This window comes from Mustela putorius, unplaced genomic scaffold (genome assembly GCF_011764305.1).
Source record: "Mustela putorius furo isolate JIRA1106 unplaced genomic scaffold, ASM1176430v1.1 tig00000083_pilon_pilon_pilon, whole genome shotgun sequence".
Lineage (NCBI taxonomy): Eukaryota > Metazoa > Chordata > Mammalia > Carnivora > Mustelidae > Mustela > Mustela putorius.
The window spans coordinates 14,650,152-14,674,857 of NW_025421273.1; the positions used below are offsets into that span (position 1 = coordinate 14,650,152).

The following is a 24,706-nucleotide window of genomic DNA, read 5'->3' on the forward strand; positions in this document are numbered from 1 at the left end:
GAGGCTGCAAGGGCCCAGCAGGACCCTATGGAAAGGATTCCTCCATCCCTTCCCCAAGGTGGCTCCTGGTCACTGGACGCTGGGATAGAGGATTGGCACTGTTTTGAGGATGAGGGACTTCAAGCAGCCTCAAATACCCATTAGCACCCGAGTTTCTGGGGTGAAGCATTCAGGAGTGATTAGCAGGATGTTTCTCGCTCCCTGTCCTTCCTGAGGTTACAGTGAGGACTCAGCACGGACTCCTGAAGCTGGGGCTGGGCCAGAGGAATGGCTAGCTTGTGGCTGGCTCTTGGGGCTGCTGAGCTGGTGCTGGCTGTGGGCAGGACAGAGCTCCCCACTGTGTGTCCCTTGCACAGAAGGCTGCGGTGACCCACGATGTGGCTGCTGGCTTCCTCCAGACAAGTCTCTGGGGTAGAGCACACTGTGACCACTGCCCTGGGGCACATGGTATTTGGGAGTCTGGTGAGAAGTGGACAGCACTGGTTTATCCTAAGCGAAATAAGCCAATCAGAGAATGACAATTACCATGGGATTTCACTGATATGTGGAATTTAAGAAAAAAAAAAAACAAAACAGGATCATAGGGGAAGGGTTGGAAAAATAAAAGAAAACGAAATCTGAGAGGAAGACAACCCAAAAGACTCTAGCAAAAACTCTAGGAACAAACTGCGGGTTGCTGGAGGGGAGGTGAGTGGAGAGATGGGGTAACTGGGTGATGGGCATCAAGGTGGGCACATGACGTGACGACCACTGGGTGAACACGTTATAGGTTAAATAATTGAATTTAAATAAAACAATTAAAAAAAATTGACATCAGTGCCCAGACACTGGTGATGGGGGCGGAGCACCAAATAGTGATGTCCAAGGGCCACCCCCTCTTCTGGCTCAGGTGACAACACTGCTGCGAGTGCCACTCCTCCTGCTCCTGTCCCCACATCCCCATGGGTCGGGAGCACTGTTCTCTGCTACGGGGCCAGTCACCAGTGGACAGCAAGTGATGGCCAGCAGTAGCCCTTGCCCACCAGCCACTGGGATGGGGCTGCCTGGCTGGCTTCCCATTCTCACACAGCTGGTGGTACTGCGGTTCCTGGTGGCCCAGCCCATGGAGCCCATCAGGGTCTTCATGGTTCCCCACAGTCACATGGATGTGGGCTGGATCTACACTGTGCAGGTAGGTGCCCATTCACCATCCCCCAGAACCCCTGGAGATCAACTTCCTTTTCCCTGCCAGATCCCAGGGTGGATTTGAAGCCTGGTGTTGGCTGACAACCTCAAGGCAGCCAGGTTATGACCTGACTCTGCTGGAGACCAGGGAGGCTCACTTGGGCTGCTTGGCTCCATCTATGGCCTCAGTTTCCCCATCCATGCAAGGGATAGTCAGGTGAAGATACATGGGCCTGACTCAGGCCATGGTCGCAGTCCATGACTGGGACACCACGGGTGGGCTCTATTCCCGTTCTGAGCCCCATGTCCCCCTTCTGTAGGATGGTACAGGTCTCCGACCCTTCGCATGAGCTGTTCCCTCTTCCCAGAAGACCTTCCTCCAACAAGCTGGCTTGTCCTAGAGCCCCCCAACCTGTGTGTGGCTCCACAAAAAACATTTTCTGGTGGGGCCTTCCTGGCATCCCTGTGTGTGCCCTTATTCCCTTCCCTCCTCCCTTCCATGCACATTTGGAGGGGGCTTGGTGTCGGTCCCTTGTCCCTACCAGAAAGCTAGCTTCACAGGCCAAGGGCTTCTTACGTTATATTTCCTGGCATGTTCTCACCACCCTGACAGACAGAAGAGGTGCACCAGCTATTGCTGAGTGAGTGAATGAATGGGGGAATGAACAAACGAATGAATGAATGAATGAACACAGGACTGAATGAATGCAGGTATGAAGAAGTACAGGAATGAATGCATGCAAGAAGGAACGAAGGCAGGAAAAGGATCAGGAAGAGACCAAGATTTGCTCAAGATCCTGGGTCAGGTGACTGCATATTATCACCCAGGCCACCTCCAGCTCTTTTGTGGGAACAGGAAGGAAACCCAGAAGAGAACAAACACTCTCTGGGATTAAGGATACAGTAACTTTTCTGAGGACATTTTTGAGGGGCAGCTGGAGAGAGACTCAGCAAGAGAATCTGATGCTGGGGGAGGCGTGTGGAGTCCAGTTCTGGGACACACTGGACAGCGTCTGGGGGGACACTCTGCTGCCTGTGGAGATTGCTGAATGGTGGGGAAGCATGCTTGGTGCCCTCAGTTACAGAAGAGAAAACTGAAGCCCGGAAAGCGTTGGGGTTTTGCAAGAGGGAATGCAGGAATGACCCCTCTTTCTGAGGCCTCCCTGCCAGGGATCTTTACATTTCATTAAGGAGCCCCTCTGGACACCACCTTGTGCCAGCCTGAAGACACATATAGGAAGCAGCTATGGCTAGTCCCGAGGAGCCTCTAGCCTGGGGGAGGCAGGTCAGGAGATGCCCATGACTACTCGTGGGGCCAGGAGTGGCTCCTCTCCATCTCAGTTCTCAACATCAGTGCCTCTCATCTCAGCCCAGGCAGGCCCTATGGGGTCCCTGGACCTCCTCCCTGTCACCCTATGACTTCACTGGGATGCCTCCCTACTGCACCCTCAGGGCCAGCTACCCTGCCCCTTGGGGAAGCTGTCTCTGTCCCCTGGACACATCCTGTGTCATGGTCTGGAACATCACCTCTCTCCCTAGAACAGCAGGATCTCATCAGAGGCGGGAAAGTCATACCACTGTCTCAGGGCCAGCTGGCACTGTGTGTCCAGCACAGAGCAGTCCCCGTGGGTCTCTGTTGGAGTGGCAAAGGAGGAAGAGAAAAAGAGCCCAGGGCAGATGCCCGAAGGGAGTTGTAGGGTCCAGGGACCCTGTGTCATGGGGATTGTAGTCCTGGATCCATGGGGCCAAGCCTCCGGGATCATCCATAGGGACTGGTGTGATGGGGTGCCCCCTCCACAGGAAAGCCTACAGGCCTATGCATCCAACGTGTATACCTCCGTGGTGCAGGAGCTCATGCTCCAGGAGCATCGCTGCTTTATCGCCGTGGAGCAGGAGTACTTCCGGCTGTGGTGGGATGGCATCGCCTCGGACAGGCAGAAACACCAGGTATTGCTGTCTGCAGGGGCTTCTGGGAGGGAGGGATGCCCAGGCAGGGAAGCCCTGTGTCTGGGGCTCTGTGGTCTGAACTCTCAGGCCAGGTGCACACATGACTTGTTCAGCTCTGGTTTGTGCTCAGCCCAGCCCAAAGGATGGGTTTGGTTTTATCTGTTTTTGTGCCTGTTGGTGTGAAATGGCATTCTAACAAGTCAGCCCTGCACTCATCTTGTGTGGAATGGGGTCTCTTTGGACCCCACCTCCCATTTCATCTACCATCTGCATGGCCCTGTGGCTTGCAGCTGGCCACCCTGCCCAGGGTGCCCCAGTGCCTGCATTTAAAGTGGGTCACAGAAGGCATCATGGGGTGCAGGGTTAGAGAGGCCCTGGGAAGCCAGTCTCCTAGAGGTGGGCCAACCTGGGATTCATTCCAGCCTCAGGCAGAGGTGCATTCTGTGAGCTATAGGTCCTGCCTGTGTGAATGGGAGTGACCTCCCCCTCCTCAGGTCTGCTGGGTTCTGATGAATGCAGGATGTGTGAACCTGGGAGGACACTGTGGACCTGGTCCCCTCCCTGACATTCACCTTCCTCTAGAATGGTCATTGACAGAGAGGTGAGAGACTTGCCCAAGTGGCAAAGCTGAGAAGGTGAAGGGAAGACTTCACTGGATCCCACTTGAGGGGTGTCTTGAACCTGCACCTTGTGGAGTCATAAGAAGGAAACTTGCATGGTGTGGGCGCTGGCCAAGTGCCAGGAGCTGGCTTCTACTTTTTATGGTCCATATCACCACGTCCTCCCAACAGGGTGTATGGTGGGGATAGTTACTCCATGCTGCACAGACGGTCCTGGTTCAGAGAGGGTAGGTGAATGGCCCATGGAAACAGAGCTGATACTGGATGGGTGGGACACTGAGCCTGGCAGGTCTGAGTGAAATGGGTCTCTCATGGTGTCCAGGGGTGGGCTGCCCTCTATGGAGACATCCCAAACCCAAATGTCTCTCCTTATCCTTGAGGAGGGATGTGACCCAGCAGAATCCTGGGCAGACCACTCATGGCATGGCTCCCTGGAAGCAGGGACTTTTCTCTACTTGCTCCTATGAACCCCCAGTGTCTGAAAAGTGCCTGGGATGTGGTAGGTGCTCGTGTAAAACAGTATGCAGCAGGAGCCCATTCAATCATCTTGGAGTGAATAATCATATATTCATAATATAATATTCAATAATTCAGTGATTCAATAATTCAATAATTCAATGATTCAGTAATCATAATCATATCAGGACCCTGATAGTCCTGAAAGCAAATGGAAACTACAGTATCCAAAGAATGCACTGGACTCACCACCACTAACTGTCTCTCCTTACTGCCCATCCCTCCATTCTTTCATTTATTTAAAAAATACTTATCAGCCAAAAAAGCAAGACCCATTGATATGCTGTGTGCAAGAGACTCATTTTAGACTGTAAGTCATCTCCAGATTGAAAGTGAGAGGGTGGAAAGCCATTTATTATGCTAACGGACATCAAAAGAAAGCTGGGATGGCAATCCTTATATCCAACAAATTATATATTAAACCAAAGACTGAAATAAGAGATGAGGAAGGACACTATATTTTAATTAAAGTGTCTGTCTAATAAGATCTAACCATTGTAAATATTTATACCCCAAACATGGGAGCTGCTAATTATATAAACAAATTAAAACAAAATTAAGGAAACACATAGATAATAATACTGTAATCTTAGGCAACTTGAACACCTCCCTCACTACAATGGACAGGTCATCTAAGATTAGCAAGGAAACAAGGTCCTTGAATGACCCACTGGATCAGAGGAGCTTTACAGATACATTCTGAGACTTCCATCCTAAAGCAAGAGAATACACATTCTTCTGAACTGCACCTGGAACAATCTCTAGAATAGATCACATACAGGGTCACAAATCTGGTCTCAACTGGTACCAAAAGAATGGAATAATTCCCTGTGAATGTTCAGACCACAATGCTTTGAAACAGGAACTCACTCTCAAGAGGAAATTTGGAAGGAATACCCAAGTTTTGTATCAACATGGACGGGACTGGAAGAGATTATGCTGAGTGAAATAAGTCAAGAAGAGAGAGTCAATTATCATATGGTTTTGCTTATTTGTGGAGCATAAGGAATAACATGGAAGACGTGGGGAGATGGAGAGGAGAAGGAAAGAATTAAAAAAACATGGAGGGTAAAGAGCATCCTAGCAAAGAATGCATGGGTCAACCAAGAAATTAAAGAAGAATTTTAAAAAATTCATGGAAACAAATGAACATGAAAACACAACTGTTCAAAACCTTTGAGATGCAGAGCACCTGGGAGGCTCAGACATTAAGCATCTGCCTTTGACTCAGGTCATGAACCCAGGGTCCTGAGACAGAGCCGCAAATCAGACTCCCTCCTCTGTGGGAGTCTGCTTCTCCCTCTCCCAGTATCTCTGTTTGTATATCCTCTTTCTTGCTTTCTCTGTCTCTGTCAAATAAATAAATAAAATATTTAGAAACAAAAGCAAAAACAAAAACTTTGAGATGCAACAAAGGCAGTCCTAAGAGGGGAGTATATAACACTACAGACCTTTCTCCAGGCACAAGAAAGTTGTCAAATAGAGAAGCTAACCTTACACCTAAAGGGGCTGGAGAAAGAACACCAAATAAAGCCCAAACCCAGCAAGAGAGAATTAATAAAGATTAGAACAGAAATCAATGAACTAGAAGCCAAAATAACAGTAGAACAGATCAAGGAAACTAGGAGATGATTCTCTGAAAGAATTAAGATTGATAAATCCCTGGCCAGACACACCAAAAAGAAAAGAGAAAAGACCCAAATAAATAAAATCATTAACAAAAGAGATCACAACCAACACCAAAGAAATACAATTCTAAGAACATATTATGAACAACTATACACCAACAAATTAGGCAATCAGGAAGAAATGGATGCATTTCTAGAAACATATGAACTACCAGAACTGAAACAGGAAGAAACAGAAAACTCGAACAGACCCATAACTGGCAAGGAAATTGAAGCAGCCATCAAAAATCTCCCGATAAACAACAGTCCAGGATTGAATGGCTTTCTGGGGGAATTCTACCAAACATTTAAAGAACAATTAATACCTGTTCTTCTAAAGGTGTTTCAAAAAATAGAAATGGAAGGAAAACTTTTGGACTCATTCTATGAGGCTGGTGGCATCACAATTCCAGACTTTAAGCGCTATTACAGGGTGTAATCATCAAGACAGTATGGTACTTGCACAAAAACAGGCACATAGATCAATGCAGCAAAATAGAGAGCCTAGAAATGAACCCTCAATTCTATGGTCAACTAAACTTTAACAAAGCAGGAAAGAACATCCAAGGGAAAAAGATAGTCTCTTTAGTAAATGGTGTTGGGAACATTGGATAGCCATATGCAGAAGAACGAAACTGGACCATTCCCTTACGCCATACTTTTGAGTCCGTCTAAATGGACTCAAAATAGATGAAAGCTCTAAATGTGAGACAGGAACCCATCAAAAGAGAACACAGGCAGCAACTTCTGCAATCTCACCCATGTCAACTTCTTGGGAGACATGTCTCCAAAGGCAAGGAAAGCAAAGGCACAAATGAACTATTGGTATATCGTCAAGACAAAAGTTTTTTTTTTTTTTAAAGACAAAAAGCTTTTGTACAGCAAAGGATACAGTCAGAAAAACCAAAAGACAACTGAGAGAATGAGAGATGATATTTGCATGACATATCAGATAAAGGCTAGCATTCAAAATCTATATTGAACGTATCATACTCAAAACCAAAGAACAAATAATCCAATCAAGAAATGGGCAGAAGACGTGAACAGATATTTCTCCAAAGGAGACATAAAAATGGCCAATACGCATGAAAAAGTGCTTAACATCACTTGATATCAGGAAATACAAATCAAAACCACAGTGAGATACCACCTCACACCAGTCAGAATGGCTAAAATTAATAAGACAGGAAACAACAGATGTTGATGAGGGGAACAGTGTTGATGAGGGGAACCCTCCTACACTGTTGGTGGGAATGTAAGCTGGTGCAGCCACTCTGGAAAACAGTATGGAGGTTCCTCAAAAAGTTGAAAATAGAGCTACCTTATGACCCAGAACTGACACTACTAGGAATTTACCCTAAAGATACAAATGTAGTGATCAAAAGGGGCATGTGCACCCTAATGTTTATAGCAGCAATGTCCACAACAGTTAAACTATGGAAAGAACCTAGATGTCCATCAATAGATGCATGGATAAAGAAGATGTGGTGTATACACACACACACACACACACACACACACACACACACACACAATGGAATACTACTTAGCCATCAAAAATGAAATCTTGCCATTTGCAATGATGTGGGTGGAGCTAGAGGATAATACACTAAGAGAAATAAATCAGTCAGAGAAAGACAATTATCATATGATCTCACTCATATGTGGGATTTAAGACACAAAACAGAGAATCATGGGGAAGAGAGGAAAAAAATAAAACAAGACAAAATCAGAGAAGAAGACAAACCATGAAAGACTCTTAATCATAGGAAACCAGCTGAGTGAGGGTTGCTCAGGTGAGGACGTGTGGGGAATGGGTAAATGGGTTGATGGGCATTAAGAAGGGCATGTGATGTAATGAGCACTGGGTGTTTTATAACATTGATGAATCATTGACCTCTACCTCTGAAACTAATAATACATAATATGTTAATTAATTGAATTTAAAGTTTAAAGGGTTTATAAAAAATACCAGCCAGTCATGAGGCAACACAAGCAGGAGGACACTCTCCAACATGCCTGGCCTGTAATCCCCAAAATGATCAAGCCGAGCAAGAGGACATAGGGGTTGAAGAAGTGTTGGGTATACAGGACAATGACGAGACATGACAGGGGAGGCTGGGCCCCATTCTGGACTGAGCCCCATACCAGTAACAGGGCATTCATTGAACAACTGGAAACATTTGGATGAAGTCTGGATTAGCTACAGTGTTGCATTAATGGTAAGTGTCCTAATTTTGAGAATTGTACTATGGCTATAATTACTCTGTCCTGACAAAACACACAGTGAGGGAATAGGGAGCAGGTATTCTATGTCCAACTGGTACTTCTGAATGGCTTAGAGAAAACTGTACCAGATTATAAGGAGATATGGGAGCTCTATGGCAAATAGATAAAGAAAGTTCACAGCGAACAAAACAGGGAAGGGATCCACAGGAACTGTTTGCACAATTTTTGCAAGTTTTTGATACATCTGAAGTTATTCCAGCAGTGACAATTTAACAGATATAGATACAGACATGGAGACAGAGGAAAAGGTAGACAAGGAGGTAGATACAGAGGTAGATATGGCGGTAGAGACAAGTAGAGACAGAGCTACAGGTAGTTTCAGGTGGAGGTAACACAGATCAAGTAGCAACCATGGGCCAGGTGCTGGTGTGGGTGTTGGGAGGCAGGTCTGACCTGCTGCTCTTGCAGAATGAATGCATATATGGGTGTGGGGGAAGGCACCATGAGACACCGGAGTCATGTCCCCACAGACCCAGCCCAACTTGGGGTTTTAACCTGGCTTTGTTCTCTCTCCTTGTCACCAAGGTCCGCCATCTCCTGGCCACAAGACGCCTGGAGTTTGTCATCGGGGGCCAGGTCATGCATGATGAGGCTGTGACCCACTTTGATGACCAGATTCTGCAGCTCACAGGTTAGGACCCCTTCCCCACCTCAGGTTATCCTGGGGCCTCCAAACACACTAGGACTGGGTTCCTGAACCCCAGCTCTGGACCGGTCTTTCCCTCTGAGCAGGACACTGCGGCCACGTGAGTGCGTGGTCTCAAGACCAGATGACCTGGATCTATCCTGTGTCTGTGCATTCCCAGCCCCAGGACCCTGGGCAAGGGACATCCCCTCCCTGGGCCTCCCTTTCCTCATGGCCCAAAGGAGTTTGACGGCACAGCCTCCCTCACCTGTGAGGGACCAAATTGGGAGGTCCCTTGTGAGGATCAAATTAGATCAAATTGGGACAATTCCTTGGGGCACATGAAGTGGAGCCCGTGGCTCCCAGGAGATAAACAGTGAGGGTTAGATGCCATCCCCCTCATTCCCACCAGTACACACAACACCACCTGCATCAGTGAGGCCCCCCTCTCTGCCTCTGTTACTCAGGCCACCACCTGCATTGACATCCTCTCCCCATCCACACTGACAGCCACAGCACCATGTATACCACCTGTGTCACCATCATGATGACCACCATCATCACTTCCAATGTCATTACCACCAGCGTCCTGAACGCACCGCCCCATCCGCACCCCACCCAACCGCCGCCACCTACCCTGTCATCACCACCTGTCCTCTAGCACATCAGTGGGCAGAGGCACGGGCCCTCCTCCTCGCTCTGAGGTGTCTCTTTGCCATGACAGGCCCCTGCAGGCTGCCCGCCGGGGAGGGAGGGAATGGAGGGGGCCCCCGTAACCCTGCCCTTGAGGGCCGCCCACCCCCACCTTAGTCTGAGACCTGACACTTCTCTGGAGGGAGAGGGACCTGCCCGCAGCACTCAGTGACCAGGGAAAGCTGAACGTGGCCGCCGCCCCGTCCTTCCACTCGCTGAGGGGCAGCTCCCCAGCTGGGACCCCCCACAGAGGTGAGATGAGGGCAGGTCCCTGAGCGAGAGCTGCACACCCACTGCATCCCGAGTGGGAGAGCATGTCATGGATCAGGCTCCTGGGCGCCACCACTGCAGTGCAGAGAAGTGAAAGGTCTGGCCAGGAGGAGGGGACACACCTGTGACCATCCGGGCCCCTCCGGTCCAGGGATTATCTACCACTAGCTCTCGGTGAGGCCCCAAACCCCTACTCCCAGTTTGTCTTTGGCCTGCAGGGATACTATGGGATGTAGGCCAAATGTCCTTCTCCTGTCTCATTGGTCAGGATGCAGTCACGTGACCCGAAGGGCCCTCAAGAGATGCTGGGGAATGGCCTCCAACACTGAGCTCACAGCCCATTGGTCAGGGAGAGCCACGTATCTTGGAAGGCGGGGTCTAGCCTAGGGACTCTGCAGCTGCTGAAGCTGACAGGTAGGGTGGGCTTCTGAGACTAGAAGAAGTAGGAGGACCCCGGTCCATGGGATAATTAGCAGTTTCCTTCAGTAATCACCTCTTCATTTGGGGCTTGGGGGTGCTTTGGGCTAGAGGGCCAGGAACCTGAGGAGCAGCGACTTGAGTCTTTTTTTTTTTTAAGGTTTTATTTATTTATTTGACAGACAGTGATCACAAGTAGAGAGAGAGAGAGAGAAGGAGGCAGCAGGCTCCTTACTGAGCAGATAGCCCTATGTGGGACTCGATCCCTGAACTTGGGGATCAAGACCTGAGCCGAAGGCAGAGGCTTTAACCCACTGAGCCACCCAGGTGCCCCTGGCTTTTTTTTTTTTAACTTAATTTTTTCCCCCGTGTTCCAAGATTCATTGTTTATGCACCACACCCAGTGCTCCATGCAATACGTGCCCTCCTTAATACCCACCACCAGGCTATCCCAATCCCCCACCCCTCCCTTCCCAAGCCCTCAGTTTGTTTCTCAGAGTACACAGTCTCTCATGGTTCGTCTCCCCCTCCGACTTCTCCCAGCTCACTTCTCTCCTTCAGCCAATCTGACTTGCTGTTTTTAATGAAGGTGGGAAATCTTCCCCAAAGCAAACCAAGCTTAAGGCACACATCTTTTTGGCTCCAACTGGGGTCCATGACCAACTCTGGCTTCCAACCAGGCTGAGAAAACAAGTATCTGCCAGAGGGGAATGAACTCGCCACGAGCAGCTGAGACCAATGGCAATTCATCCTTTGGGGTGGGGATGGCACCCCCTGAACAAAGTGAGGATTCTCTAAGTGCAGGAAAAGGGGATACTGAACAGGCAGCAATCAGGTCTGCCTGGCTCTGGCTCCCTGTCTATAGAGAGGGCTCTTCTTTGTACTACCTGCCCTCTCTCCTGAGATGCTATTGTCCACTCCCTCATAATTCCTGACCCACAATCTCCAGATCTTTCCTCACCTCTGCTGTTCCCTCCTGGTCTCCTCTGCTTCTTGATCACCCTCTGCCTCCTCCCCCTGCTGTCTCTGAGGGCCTGAAATCCCATGCCAGGTCCGTACACCCTGGCTCGTCCTCATGCCCTCCCGGGTGCCTCAGACCCCGACCTTCTCAGCCACTGACATCTGGCAGCACTCCTCTCTCCTGACTTGGCCTGGCCTCTGCTCTGTTCATGGCTCTGTCCAACAGGCCTGGGGTCCTCTGGAATGGCTCAGGCCCATGTGGTGACTCTAACGTCATGGACGAGTGAAGGAAACATCAGGGAATCCTGGTGTGGCCTCCTCTGTGTTAGGATCTCCTGCAGCCCAGCCCCAGATGACACTCTAGCCCCATGGAAAGGCAGGGACCCGGAGTGAGCAGGTGGCAAGGGGCCCCCTCCTGTCACCAGCAAGGCGGTGCTCTCTTTGCAGAAGGACACGGGTTCTTATATGAAACCTTTGGGATCCGGCCACAGTTCTCCTGGCAAGTCGACCCCTTTGGCGCCTCTGCTACGACCCCCACCCTATTTGCCCTGGCGGGCTTCCATGCCCACGTCATCTCCCGGATCGACTATGACCTGAAGGGTGCCATGCAGAAAAACCAAGTGAGTCATTAGCCACATGCACTGCTGCCTCTGGTCGCTGCCTTCTTCCCTCTGTGTGCAGGGCCTGCTCCCATGCCCCTGCAGGAACGAGTATTCTCTCCAGCATGACTCAGGCAAGAGTGGTCTGAGACAAATGCAGGCTGCCACGGGCAGCAGCAGATGAAGGTGGACTTGGGTTCTAGTGGGTGAGAGAAGCAACGTCGTCCTGAGCCCCACCACAGGCCATGTCGTGCATGGAGTTCCCTTCCCACATTGGTCCACTTCTCCCGCAGCTGACTCTGTGCTGCTTGGGCCTGGGTGGGGCCTCCCCATTTCCCCCACGCAGAAACTGAGGCACAGAAGAATCAGGGAACATGCGTGTGGTTCCAGCATCCCGCTGGCTAGTACTTAATAGAAGCAGGATTTCTCCGTCCTTTGTGACCCAGACCGGGTTCTAACCATGAGGGCAATAACAACAGACTGCAGGCTTTGTGAGAGGCGGGCAGCTCCCTGTGCCAGGAGGTAGTTAAGCAGAGCCAGAATGAGCTTCTCTAGCGGGCCTTGGCAGAGACAGTGGTGCTGGAGGTGGAAGGGTGCAGGAGCAGGCTGGCTCCTTCTGGAGGGCAGTTTCTACCACCATATGAAGCTGTGGGTGGTCCGAGGGAGTTGAGAGGACCCCGCAGAGGGGATGGAGTCCTGAAACCTGGAGGGAGGCCCAGGTGGGGCTGGTGGAACCAGGGCAGCTGTGTTGTCCCTGGGCTTTCATTCTGTTTTCTTGGGGATTTCAGGGTCTACAGTTCGTGTGGCGAGGGTCCCCATCCCTGGCGGCTAAGCAGGAAATCTTCACACACGTCTTGGACCAGTACAGCTACTGCTCGTGAGCACCTCCTGGGGCAGCCCGTGTTCTAAGCACCCTCCCTGTATTACCACAGACACTGCCCACTCTTCATCCACCCCCTCGGCAGATGCTCTGAGCTCTCCAGCTTACAGAAGGAGAAACCGGGGCAGGGCCGCTCAACACTGGCCCGTGGTCAGCTGTGTCGGGGTCTGGGTGGTTTGGGTGGCCAGCTCCAAGGGTCTCCACATCGTTGGAGCTCTTCGGGTGGGAGGCCCTGGGTTCAACCCGCTCTGGCCCTTTGTACCTGGGAGGCTGTGGGCAACAGGCTTGCCGGTCCTGGAACAGGAGAGATTAGCAGGCAAGGTGAAGGGCAGATGGCGAGAAGGATGCCAGACACGGACTTCAGGACCGATCATTCCTGTTTGTCAGGCTCCGCTCTGTGCCAGGCCTGAGCCCAGTGTTGTCTACTGATGTCTTTCCTTTATCCTTCATGACAACCATCAGGACATTTTATGGATGAGGAGACAGGCTGAGAGGATCTAAATGGCGGCTCCTGGTGGCTTCCAGGGTCCACCCTATGTTACCTTGTGCAGCCCAGAGTAAGGCAGGGAGGACCCTAATGGGGGCGTCGACCCACAGGGTCGATCTTGGGTTCTCTGCCATGTGGACTAAACTGGAGCCTGAGGCAAGAGGGAAAATCCAGAATCCTGCCCTTGTCCTTAGAGAAATGTTGGGCTTCTGTTCATGACAATTTGCTTTGCATTAAGTCTGAGTTTTGAAATAGGACACTAACTTATCTCTATGTCCCATACGGAGACTCAGCACTCCTTTACCATTCACCCTGGGACACAGTGCCTCTCTTGCCTCACCCCACTTGGGGCCTTAGACCCAGGTCTGATGGTCATCTTATTGGCCCTGAGAATCCCGTAATGAAAGGAATCCCATGAGATCCCCAGGGGTGGAAGTTGGGAGGCACGGACTGTGGGCTCCATGTGTTGAATGAGGCAGTGTGGGTCCAGGGAAGGGGCCGCGTTCAAGATACACAGCTGGTCAACCATGACATGTGTGTTTGAGCCCCATTGTTCCGCAGTGCTCTTGTGGGACAGCACTGAGCTGCTCATCACACAGGTGGGAGAAGGAGGGCATCTGGGTGGCTCAGTTGGTGAAGCATCTGCTTTCAGATTAGGTCATGATCCCTTGGTCCTGGGATGGAGCCTCATAGCAGGCTCCCTGCTCAGTGGGGAGTCTGCATCTCTTTCTCCCTCTGCCTCTTCCCTGGTTTTGCTCTCTGGCTCACTCTTTCTCTGAAATAAATAAAAGATTAAAAAAAAATACTGGGAGATGGAGGCCTGAGTGGTGGTCTGCACTCCCTGAGCTGCCTGGGTCCAGCTGCACCCTGCCTGACCTTCTGGACCCCAAGCTTCCTCTCTTCTCAAGGTGGAATCAGCTAACCCTTTACACCCCTGCAGGGAAGGCTTTTACTGGGACGGCTCTGCTGTCTTCCCGGAGCCTCCCTCCAATAGGCTATTTCAACCCAAGTCTGCACCCATCACTTGGAACAACATGAAGTACTATGTAGATCTTCTTGTGGACAATGTGAAAGAACGGGCTGCCTGGTTCCAGACATCACATCTCCTCTGGCCCTGGGTAAGGCGGGGTCCCACACCCTAGTGTCCCCAACACAGCTTTGGACTCCTGTCCAGTCTCACCCAACCAGGCTCTTCAGGGGCCAGGCCGGGCTGCCATAATCAGCCCTGGGCCATTGTCTCTTCCCTGTACACCACATGGCCTCACCCCTTCCAACAGCTCCTCCCAACACCTCCCCCAGCTTCTCCCACCGGAAATACAGCCCCTGGCCCATGCCAGCTGCCAACTCCCCTCAGTTCCTTCCTCCTCATCTTTTCATCTCAGTGTTGGGATGTGAGGCCTAGGCTGGAATCCTGGCCCCCTGATCCGTCATTGTGTGCCTTACCTCGTGGGTCTCAGTTTCCTTGTCTCTGAAGTAGGAATCATGACAGGTCCTGCCTCACAGGCTTGATCTAGGGCTGACAGGAGACATGCCCCATGACAGTGTTAGACATGGACGTCCTCCTCCTCACCATCCCATGCAGAGCTCTCTTTTGTGGAGCACCCCCAGGGCACAGGCAACTTCCATGTGATATATTTGTCTCATCCACTTACTATGCCTCATGGGCCTAGGATGCAGGCATGGCCGGTATCCCATTTTGGAAATGAGGGACCTGAGAACCAGAGAGGTCAAGGCATCGTCTTGAGGCTGCACAGCCACAATGAGGGGCAGCTAGGATGGGGATTCATGCTCAGACCCCAGCAGGGCACTCCCTAGCCTGTCTTCTTACATCTTGACTGCTTGTGGAAAGGGGCACAGAAGGTCTGTAATTGAGGGCGATAGCTGTTATCCCTGTTATTCATAATTGTCAGGTGTTATAATTAATGATATTGATGGATAGTAATACTGTAGATCTTTTAAAAAGGCCCTGGGGAGAAATAAGTCAGACAGAGAATTCCAATATTGCATGATCTCATTTAATGTGATACTAAAGTCATCAAGCATAGATGAAGAGATAAGTTTTGCAGTCTCTGGAGTTAAGGGGTGAGGGAGGAGGCTCTGGGCAAGGTGGTTGAAGGTGCAGACTTCCAGTTATACAAGAAATATGCTCTGGAGATGTAATGTACAGTATGATTTAAAACTAACAAGATTTTAAAGTGAAAAAAGTAAAGAGGAAGGAAAGAAGGAAGGAAGTAAGACAGGACAGAAGGGAGGAAGGAAGGTAAGTGGGTGCAGGGATGCCCCTGGGGAGCTGGTTGGAGGTTCTGCCAGGGAGCCAGGAGGGCCCCTGATGGGGATGATGAGGGCTGGGCTGGGTTCTGCCTGGGCTGGGCTCTGCAGAGGAATTCCAAGGTTTTGCGCTATGTCCCTGCATGCAGGGGTGTGACAAGCAGTTCTTCAATGCCTCGCTGCAGTTCGAAAACATGGACCCTCTGCTGGAATTCATCAACAGTAATACACCCAAACTCGGCATCTCTGTTGAGTACGCCACGCTGGCCAAATACTTCGGTGCATTGCAAGCTACCAATGTCACCTGGCACGTGCGTGAACACCAAGACTTCCTGCCTTATTCCTCAGGTATGACCCCGTGCAGGTTGGATGCAGATCTGGTGCTGGGGAGGGTGCCCACCGAGTCTGCTCTGCCGTGCTGATGGAGCTTTTGAGGGTCACTGGGGCCGAGATGGCCCCTGTTCCCCACACCCGCCCCCACACCCTGTCCCACCTAGCTATCCTAGGATTGACACTACACTCACAGAAGGGCTCCATAGCTTCCTATTTCCACATCCACAAGGCCTTGGCCTCCTTCACCCAGGAGGGCTACAAGGCTGTGAGCATGGTTACAGTTGAGGTGGGAGGGGCAGATTGATGTGGGCGGGGTTACACTTGCAGTTCACGTGTAACTACCTCCTTGTGGGCGTGGTTACAGTCCAGGTAGGGGAGGCTACGTGAGTGTGGGCGCGGCTATGCTGAAGTGGGCGGGGCTACACCGAGGAGGGAGGAGATAGGGCAATGTCCTGCAGGTGTTCTGAAGGGGCTTGATTTGGTGCAACCCTCCAGGAGAGACAATGTTTGTGTGGAGAGTGGACAGGTGCGGTGATCCCTGGTCCCTGCTCTGAGTCACTGGGGATTTAGAGCTAGGTCCTGCCTGACCAGGACACTCAGCCTGCTGGAGGAGCCGTGGACAGCTGTGGACAGCATACACAGCCTGTAGCCTTTCCCCAGATCACAGGGCTACCCTTCCTGGTGAGTTCAGGTCATGTGGGAGAAGGTCAGGGAATGGAGACACTCCCCAGCCTGGGAGAAGGCAGAAGGCAAGAACAAGAGGGACAGTCAACCACCTGTGGGATCCAGCCATGCTGCCAGGAGGCACCCAGCCCCCCTCCTCCCACCCAGTCTTAGTCAGGAGTCATTCCCTATGTGCAGGTCCACACAGCAGACACGGGATCCCTCAGCTCTCCCCGATCCCACCTCCCTGGGTGGCCAGTGGATCCCCAGTGATTGCAGGCTTATCTCGGACTCCCCATTGCCGCCGAGTCACATGCCAGCGCTCAGGGCCTATGTCAGCTGGATGCTGCCAACTTGGCTCCCATCTTGCTCTCCTATCCAGGCCCTAGGCTCATGGGCTGATCCAGGTTTCCCAGGTCCACCCTGGGCTCTCTGGTTCCCTATCCCAGGCCTGGTCCAGGCCACCTACATACTCACACTTACCCAAGCCCCTCCCTGGAATCCCTGGACCATTCCTGGCCTAGCTGGAGCAGGAGTCTTTGGCTGCCCTCATAGGTGACCCAGGCAGAGCCGGAGCCCAGGCCCCAGCTTCCTCAGCTCTCCTGGGACTTGGTCTCAGGAAGTCCCCAGGCCAGGAAGACTCAAGCCAACTGCCAGCCCTTCTCTCCAGGTCCACATCAGGCCTGGACCGGCTTCTACTCATCCCGCAGCAGGCTCAAGGGGCTGGCCAGGCGAGCCAGTGCTCTGTTGTATGCTGGGGAGTCCATGTTCACACGCTCTGTGTGGCCGGTCCCCCACCAGCACCTGGACCTGGACTGGGCCCTGAAGCAGCTTCAGCAGCTCCGCTGGGCTGTCTCTGAGGTAATGGCACCCCTCTCAGCAACACGATCAGGTTGGAAACCTTCTGGTCAGTGCACTTTCCCAGTCCCTGGTCACTAAAGGTCCATGTTTCAGAAAAGAACACTGAGGTGGCCTGTGGTCTCATGACAGGTGCAGGTGGACCCTGGGCCAAGGTTAGAACCAGGCTCTGATAGCCTTCAGCTCATGGCTTCAGTAAGCTTTAGCCAAATTTACCCAGAGGGCAAAGGGCAAAGAGAAGCAGCATTAGTGTTCTACAGTCCTGCATGGATTCAGTCCCACTCCACTGTGTGTCCTCAGGCTCAGGACTTTCCTCTCTGAGCCCTAATTCCCTCCCTGTACACTGAGAAGCTCATGCCCACCCCTGGATGGTGGGGCAACTGAATGTGAGAATGTACATAAGCTGCTTGGCACGGTGGCTACCCCACAGCAAGTTGTTCCCAACTCTCTGTCTCCATGTGTCCCCACTGTACAGATGGGAAAACTGACAGAATATGACACTGTGTTGGGGGTGGAGTGGATAGACTTGAGTCCATCGGAGTGGGTGAGATCCGTGGCTTTAGCTGGTGGGGCCTCAGTCTCCCTTTGAGGAACACAAGCTCATCCCACACCCACTTCAGTACAGAGAATGGAGGGTGCCTGGAGCGTCCCAGTGGCACTCACAGGCAGACTGCACAGCGGAGATGAAGCTGGGGCAGGTGCCTTGCAGATGTCTGTTTTCTGCCCAAGCTAGGGGACTCGGTGGGTTTCTGTAAGGTCGTCAGTCTTGGGGCCTCAGTTTCCTAGTCTGGAATGTGGTAGGGACTCTCATCTGCTCCACTAGCACCTGGTGAACGGGAAAGGAATGCCAGCCCCCAGGAGGTGGTCTGCAGAGGCAGGCCCGATCCAGAGTTTCCCCCACTCTGGTTGGGATGCAGGTGCAGCACCATCATGCCATCACTGGGACTGAGACCCCCAAGGTGAGAGACATGTATGTGAAGAATCTGAGGTCAGGGATGCAGGGTGTGCACAAACTGATGGTCTCCATTGTCCAGGACAGGACCCCGGCATACTCAGGTAAGTGAGGTCCCTGTGGGATGGCCCTGCATGTCTGAGAGGGGTCTCTGACATCCCTTATGTAACCACATCCCTTATGCGGCCTGAACCTTGCGTGATCCCTTCCACTTTCCTCTTCCTGGGGACATGACACAGAGCCCTGAGCAGAGTATGGGGCCTGCTGGTAAGGGCGGTTTTCTGTGTGCAGACTCAGAAGCTAGGGGACACGTTGCCGTGGTCTACAACCCCCTGGCCTGGACGGTCACCACCCTTGTTACCCTGACTGTGGGCTTCTCCAGGGTCAGCGTCACAGATGAGTCTGGCCAGCCGGTGGCTGCACAGGTATGGCCCTGACAGCGTGCAGAATGGCACACTTGCTGCTGCTGACACCTGTTCCAGTATGGCACTTCCAGAAATGGAAGCAGTTCACATGAACACATGACCATGGGGGGCCACACCTAGAGGACACATTTTGGGACCCTTATCCAGTAAGGTCAGTGGGATCTACCAGGGGACTCTCACTGGTCTGTGAGCATCTAAAGTGCCCAGAAGTCCCAGCACTATCCCCTCCCTGGAGGGTCTCCTGGGTGGCCTGCCCTGCTTGGGAGGCTTCTCCTCACGCCCTCGACATGGGGCATATTTGTGTTCTCATGTAAACATCCACTTTCTGTGGACAGGCCCTCAGGAGTCTTCAGACTTGTGGAGACGCTGGTGCTCTAGGCTGGCCCAGCTGCCTGTGTCCGCACACCCAGACACCAGCTTGTGTGTGGTCTGTCCTCATTTCCTTCCACTGCCTGGAGCCAGCCGAGGGGCCCAGGGACCCTGCCTGTCCCCCAGTGCCAGGGTTTCCCTGTGGACGTGCAGGAGGTGCTGACATCAGCCACTCAGCAAACACTCCCGGAGGCACATTCTGGTCCTGGACAGCAGCATCACCCATGGGGAATGGGCGGGTCAGACACTTAAAGGACATGTGTGGTATGGAGTGATGACCTGGGGAGCGAGGGTAGTGGACCTTAGTTGATGCAGAAGGATGAGGAGTCATCTGACCTGGGCAGGGAGATGGGATGGTGTTGGTTTCAGCAGACCCAACCCCTAGCACCCCCTTCTTCACCCAAACGCAACACCACTCTGAGTAAATGCACTCAACAAATATTTTGGACACTTGTGTGTCAGGCCCTGGCCTAGGTTCCAGGCTTCCTTAATAACCAAGCCCATGAAGTCCCTGTCCATAGAGGACTCATATTCTCACTCTGGGGAACAGGCAGGAGACAAAATAAGAATGTGTGAAATGTGACAGATGGTTGTGTTCCGATGAGGAAGATTGACAGAGCTGGAAGGGGGGCAGGGACAGGATATGTATGTCTCACAAAGCCTGGGTGGGATGGTGTGTGCAGCCATCCTGGTGTTACTGATAGGGCTCCCGAGCTTCCCTTGGGGGCTCAGATGCTGCATGCTTCCCCTGGAGAGTAAGGGACTTGGCTGAGTGTGCCCAGTGTCATTCTCCATCCCTCCTCCCTGGATGTCAGGTGACAGGGGAAGGGGAAGATGGTGGGGTGAACAGAAAAACCTCCCCTGGGGAAACTGGAGGGTGTGAAATAAGGGACTTCGAGAGAAGGCTCTCCAGGAAGGGGTAATAGCATGAGCAAAGGCTCTGAGGTAAGAAACAGCAGGGGTGCTTGGAAGTGAGGGCAGCGTCTGATGCTGGAGTCTGAGGAGTGAGGGAGGCTGGGGAGGCAGGTGGGGGCTGAGGCAGGGTCCTTGTGAGCAGGGAGGATGCCTGAAGGGAACTCAGCACAGTCCAATGATGGAAAGACCCTGCTGTCTGAGGGTAGCGAGCACCCTATCCAGGAGGTGTGCAAGTCACAGTAGAGTGAGGACACTGAGGGTCCTCCTGCCCTGATACTCACCATTTTGTTTTCTTCTCTTGGCCTTGCAGATCCAAGAATCAAAAGAGAGGCAAACTGCTTATGACTTGCATGTGCTGACCACAATCCCGGGCCTCAGTTACCGACACTATAGTATCAGGCGTGACCAGGGGACTCAAAAAGACACCAAGCAGTTGGGTGCCAGTCTGGCTAAAACCTCCAACTTTGCCCGCAAGCCAGAGACACAAGCCGGTCCAGGGGGTAGGCACCTAATTTCTGTGGAGAATGACTGTTACACTGTGTTCCTGGACGCTGACACTAACCTCATGCACAGCATCTTGGAGAGGTGAGGCACAGCCATTGCTGACTCAGACAGAAGTGTGTGCTGAGACCTGGACTTATCATTCCCCCACCTGTCTGTGTCCTCACCTGCTAGAGGAATCATCAGAAGGTGGTGAAGGCCCTTCCTGTGTTATCAGCTTTATTTCTGCAACTGTGAAACTAGACCACTACAGGAAAACCCTGCATGAATTTTATCATTCCAGGGTTGTTGATCCACAAAGTGGATGTGAAACCTCACTCAAAGAGAATATATAATATTCACTTTACTCACTATCTTAAATTTAGAGAAACATATAACTATCCACCCACCCAACAACCACTTATGCATCCGTCTACTTACCCATTTTATACCCATCCATCCGCTCACCCTTCCATTCACCCATCCATCTACTCATCCATCTACTCATCCATCCATTCCCCCATCCACCCATCCATCCAACCACCATCCTTCTTGTTCATCCATGTATCCAACAACCCGACCACCCCCACAACCATCCATGTATCCACACATCAAACTACCCATGCAGTGACCCATCTATCACTTTCATACACCTTCTCATCCATCCATCCTCCATCCATCCACTCATCCAACCACTAGTCTATATATTCATCTGTGCATGCATGCATGCATGCATCCATCATTCCATCCATCCATCATTCCATCCATCTATCCATACACCCACTAACCTTCTTCTTTAACCTTCTATCCACCCATCCATCCATCACCTCACTCTAACATCCAACCATCCATCCATCCATCCATCCATCTTTCCATACACTATCCTTATTGTTCATCCATTTATTCAACTAACCAACCACCCATCCATTCACTAACTCCCACAAGTATTATTTTATATCCACACACCAAAGCACCCAACCACCTATAAGCTACCTTCTCACACCCTCAGATCCACCCTTCCTCCATCCATCCATACACCCAACCACCCATCCTTTCATCCGTCCATTATACTCACAGTCGTCTATATATTTACCCAACCACACAACCATCCACCATCCACTCACTCAACCACCCACCCATCCATTCCCTCGCCTTCCATCCATTCATATATCTACCTGCCTACATACCCAACCACACATCCATCTATCCATCCATCCACATACCCTCCAATCTATCCATATATTGACCTACTCACCCACTCATTCATGCCTACACACATATATCTATCCAATTATCATTTGATCTATCCCTGTATGTTTATCTTCCCTTTCATCCATTCATCCATCCAACCATCCATCCACACATCCATTCATTCAGCAACTAGTTGTTGACAGCAGAGAAAGCAGGTGACCTCCAGGAAAAAGCCTCCCAAGTGTTTTGGGGCCAGCCCTGTCCATCCCCAGGTCACATCCCAGATAGTTGTCGTTCTACCCCAACTACATTTCCTGATGTGACCTCCCAACAGGATTGGAAATGCAGGAAGAACAGGAAGTCTGGGAGGAGTAGCTGGCAGAAAGTGAGTGAGGGAAAGAAAAAGGAGAGAGGAGTATGGGTGTGAGGTGAGTGGTACCTGGCGATCACCCTGAGGGCAGCTGTGCACAGCTCTAGAGCCTACAGCACTAAGAAGTTCCCTGCAGGGGGACCCCAGCAGAGCTATGCCCTTCATCATGCTAAAGATCTCCTGGAGAGAGGGTGTGGCAGGTAGAAGGAAGTGACTGCAGCCCCCTTGGGTGGGGAGGGGAGGATGAGGAGAGCAGTAGAACCCGGGGCGGCCAGGCAACTTCTGAGCCTCCCTGGTCAGAGCAGAGTCCCCAGGCTGGCCTTGGGATGCTTGTCCAGTCAGGCCTGATGCCCAACTAGACAGCTCTTGCTGGGCCAGCCCCACCTCGCCTTCACTGTGTGCAATTCATGAAGGCCTCATCTTTAGCCATGACCCTTTACTCAGCATGTCCAATAGTACACTCTTGGCCTGCTGACCATCCCTTCACCCCCATCTGTCTCTGTTCCTTTTGGCTGGGTGAGAACTGGGTGCTACTTATGGGTCCCTGAAATCCCCTCTGGGGTAAATCAATGGCCCAGTGCCTGACCACTGGTCACAGAGAGAAGGAGCTGTGGAATTGGAGAGCAGTGGATCAGAGGAGTCTTGGTGGGCAGGAGGCACCTGGAGCCGGGACTGAGGACTGGAAGGGCCAGAGAATTCATGGGCACAGATGAGGGGACAGCTGTTCCATGGCAGGACCCTCCTGTGCAGGGCCCGAGGGGGCAGCCACCATGTGCAGAGACCACCCCAGGCAAGGTTGGGTGGAGGGACCTTCTTTGTCACAGGACAGCACCTTGGGTAGAATTTGCTGACCATGCAGCTCAGCCATGGAAATGTTCCCTGTCTGTGGGGTTAGGAAACTCAATGCTCATGTGAGCATCATCAGTCATGGCCCCTGTGACTCTTCTCTGTCTCTGGATTTGTCTAAATTGGACATTTCATACCAGGGGATGAACTCCATGCAGCCGTGTGGGGTGGGTTTCCTCCCCCTAGCATCGTGTGTCCAAGGTCTGTCTATGCTGCCATGGGCATGAGCGCCTCGTCCCCCCTCAGGCTCAGTGTTATTCCCACCGCAGATGGAGCATGCTTTACTCCTCCAGTCTCTCCCTGACAACACCCAGCAGAGCTGATGCAGGGAGTGGGGCATGGACAGCCTGCAGCCAGAAGGGAAAGGGTTTGGGCCAGACTAATGAGCAGAACCTTTTCTGGCCTCTTCAGAGGGGCCAGAGGGACCCTTCTCAGATGACCCCCTGCCTTCCCGTCCATGCCCAACACAATAGCACAGAAATCCCCCAAATGGGTGTGGAAGGGACACTTCTTTATGTTCTGTACCCGCAGACCCATGCCCCGATCCCAGTACGTGACTGTGCCTTGACCACACATAGAGGTACAATCCATACACATGTCTACACCATCCATGTGTCTACAGGGCTCTGAGTTTCTGCCCATTCTTCCCCCACCCTCTGTCCCAACCCCAGTATCTGAACCGAATGGGATGAGCCCAGATCGTGCAGTTGGAACAGAACCCGAGTCCTGCTTGGGCTCTTTCCAGACATGAGATCCTATGCCAGGGATTAGGGCTCCCAGTCTCGCGGGCCTCGGGAGTGAGGTGGGTTCATATTCCCTGCCCTCGGGAGTCAGGAGGAGGCGGCGAAGTGAGCGAAGGTGCTGGCTCTTTACATCTGGGTGCCTGGGGGTCTGCATGACGAAGTCCTTGTTTGTGCTCCTTGGGGTTCCTCTGAAAGGTGTGGGGTGGCCCTGCTGGCTGCCTGATGACCAGGCACCACCTCCAGGGGACGTTTCCTCTGGGCAGCTTCAATACCCTCTGCTTACGCTCTCGGGGTCCTGTTATACAGCCTCTGTCGCCCTCCTGCATGGGGTCCCCCTGGCACATGGAAGGATCTAAGGCCACTTGGCTCAGGGGAGAGGGTGTCTCACGGACGTTATCTGAACCACATGCATAGGTGTCACCAAGCGGCCTCGTGATTGTCATCGAGGTTCTGCTGAGGTCTCTTTACTCTGCTTCTTATGGAGGTGGGTGTCTGCATAGAAGGCTGTTCACCAGTTCCCAGATGACAAGGACAATGCTTGGGACACACGTGCATGAAGAGAATACTGCTTTCCCTTTCCTGTCTCTGCAGAGAGAGTAACAGCACAGTGCGGGTGACCCAGGAGTTCATGGAGTACCATGTCAACGGTAATTTGAAATATGGCCCTATATCTGATAACTTTGTGTTTACACCCACTGAGAGTGCAAAGCGCCCATGGAAAAGTGTGGGGATGAAGATTGTGGCAGGAAAGCTCATGACGGAGATCCGGCAGTTCTTCTACAGGTGCGCTGGGGCTCCCTTGGTGCACTTGGTCGGGTTACGAGGGAGTCAGGGTCCATGTGTGTTCCTGATGCCAGCTCGTTCTTGGAGGGAGTCAGGATCCATGTGTGTTCCTTATACCAGCTTCTTCTCAATGGGATCTTGATGCAGACGTGATTGCTCCGGACTGGGGTATCCTGGCCTCATTGCACATGCTGTACCTTGTGGGGGGTGTCCAAGGTCAGAGTTGGTCCAGGAACCCACAAGGAAGCCATGTGACAGCACAGAACTAAGCCATCCAGGTCAGCACCCACCCAAGCTCTGTATTATCAGGGACCAGGCTCTTCCCATTATATTTATTGCCTAGGATGGCTCCTGACTCTCTGCCTCACTGCAAGAA

At 52.0% G+C, this 24,706-nt stretch overlaps 1 protein-coding gene across 1 annotated transcript in view; it reads left to right on the forward strand.

Annotated features, from left to right (window-relative positions):
* Window positions 1–1,033: 1,033 nt before the first annotated feature.
* LOC101686154 (epididymis-specific alpha-mannosidase) overlaps window positions 1,034–24,706 on the forward strand; it is a 31,523-nt gene continuing 7,850 nt past the window's right edge. The window contains 12 exon segments of the mRNA XM_045077177.1: window positions 1,034–1,171; window positions 2,965–3,111; window positions 8,729–8,834; window positions 11,616–11,788; window positions 12,556–12,667; window positions 14,053–14,252; window positions 15,552–15,750; window positions 17,069–17,259; window positions 18,174–18,312; window positions 18,500–18,633; window positions 20,228–20,502; window positions 24,139–24,330. Of these exon segments, the coding sequence (XP_044933112.1) occupies window positions 1,034–1,171; window positions 2,965–3,111; window positions 8,729–8,834; window positions 11,616–11,788; window positions 12,556–12,667; window positions 14,053–14,252; window positions 15,552–15,750; window positions 17,069–17,259; window positions 18,174–18,312; window positions 18,500–18,633; window positions 20,228–20,502; window positions 24,139–24,330 (2,006 nt within the window).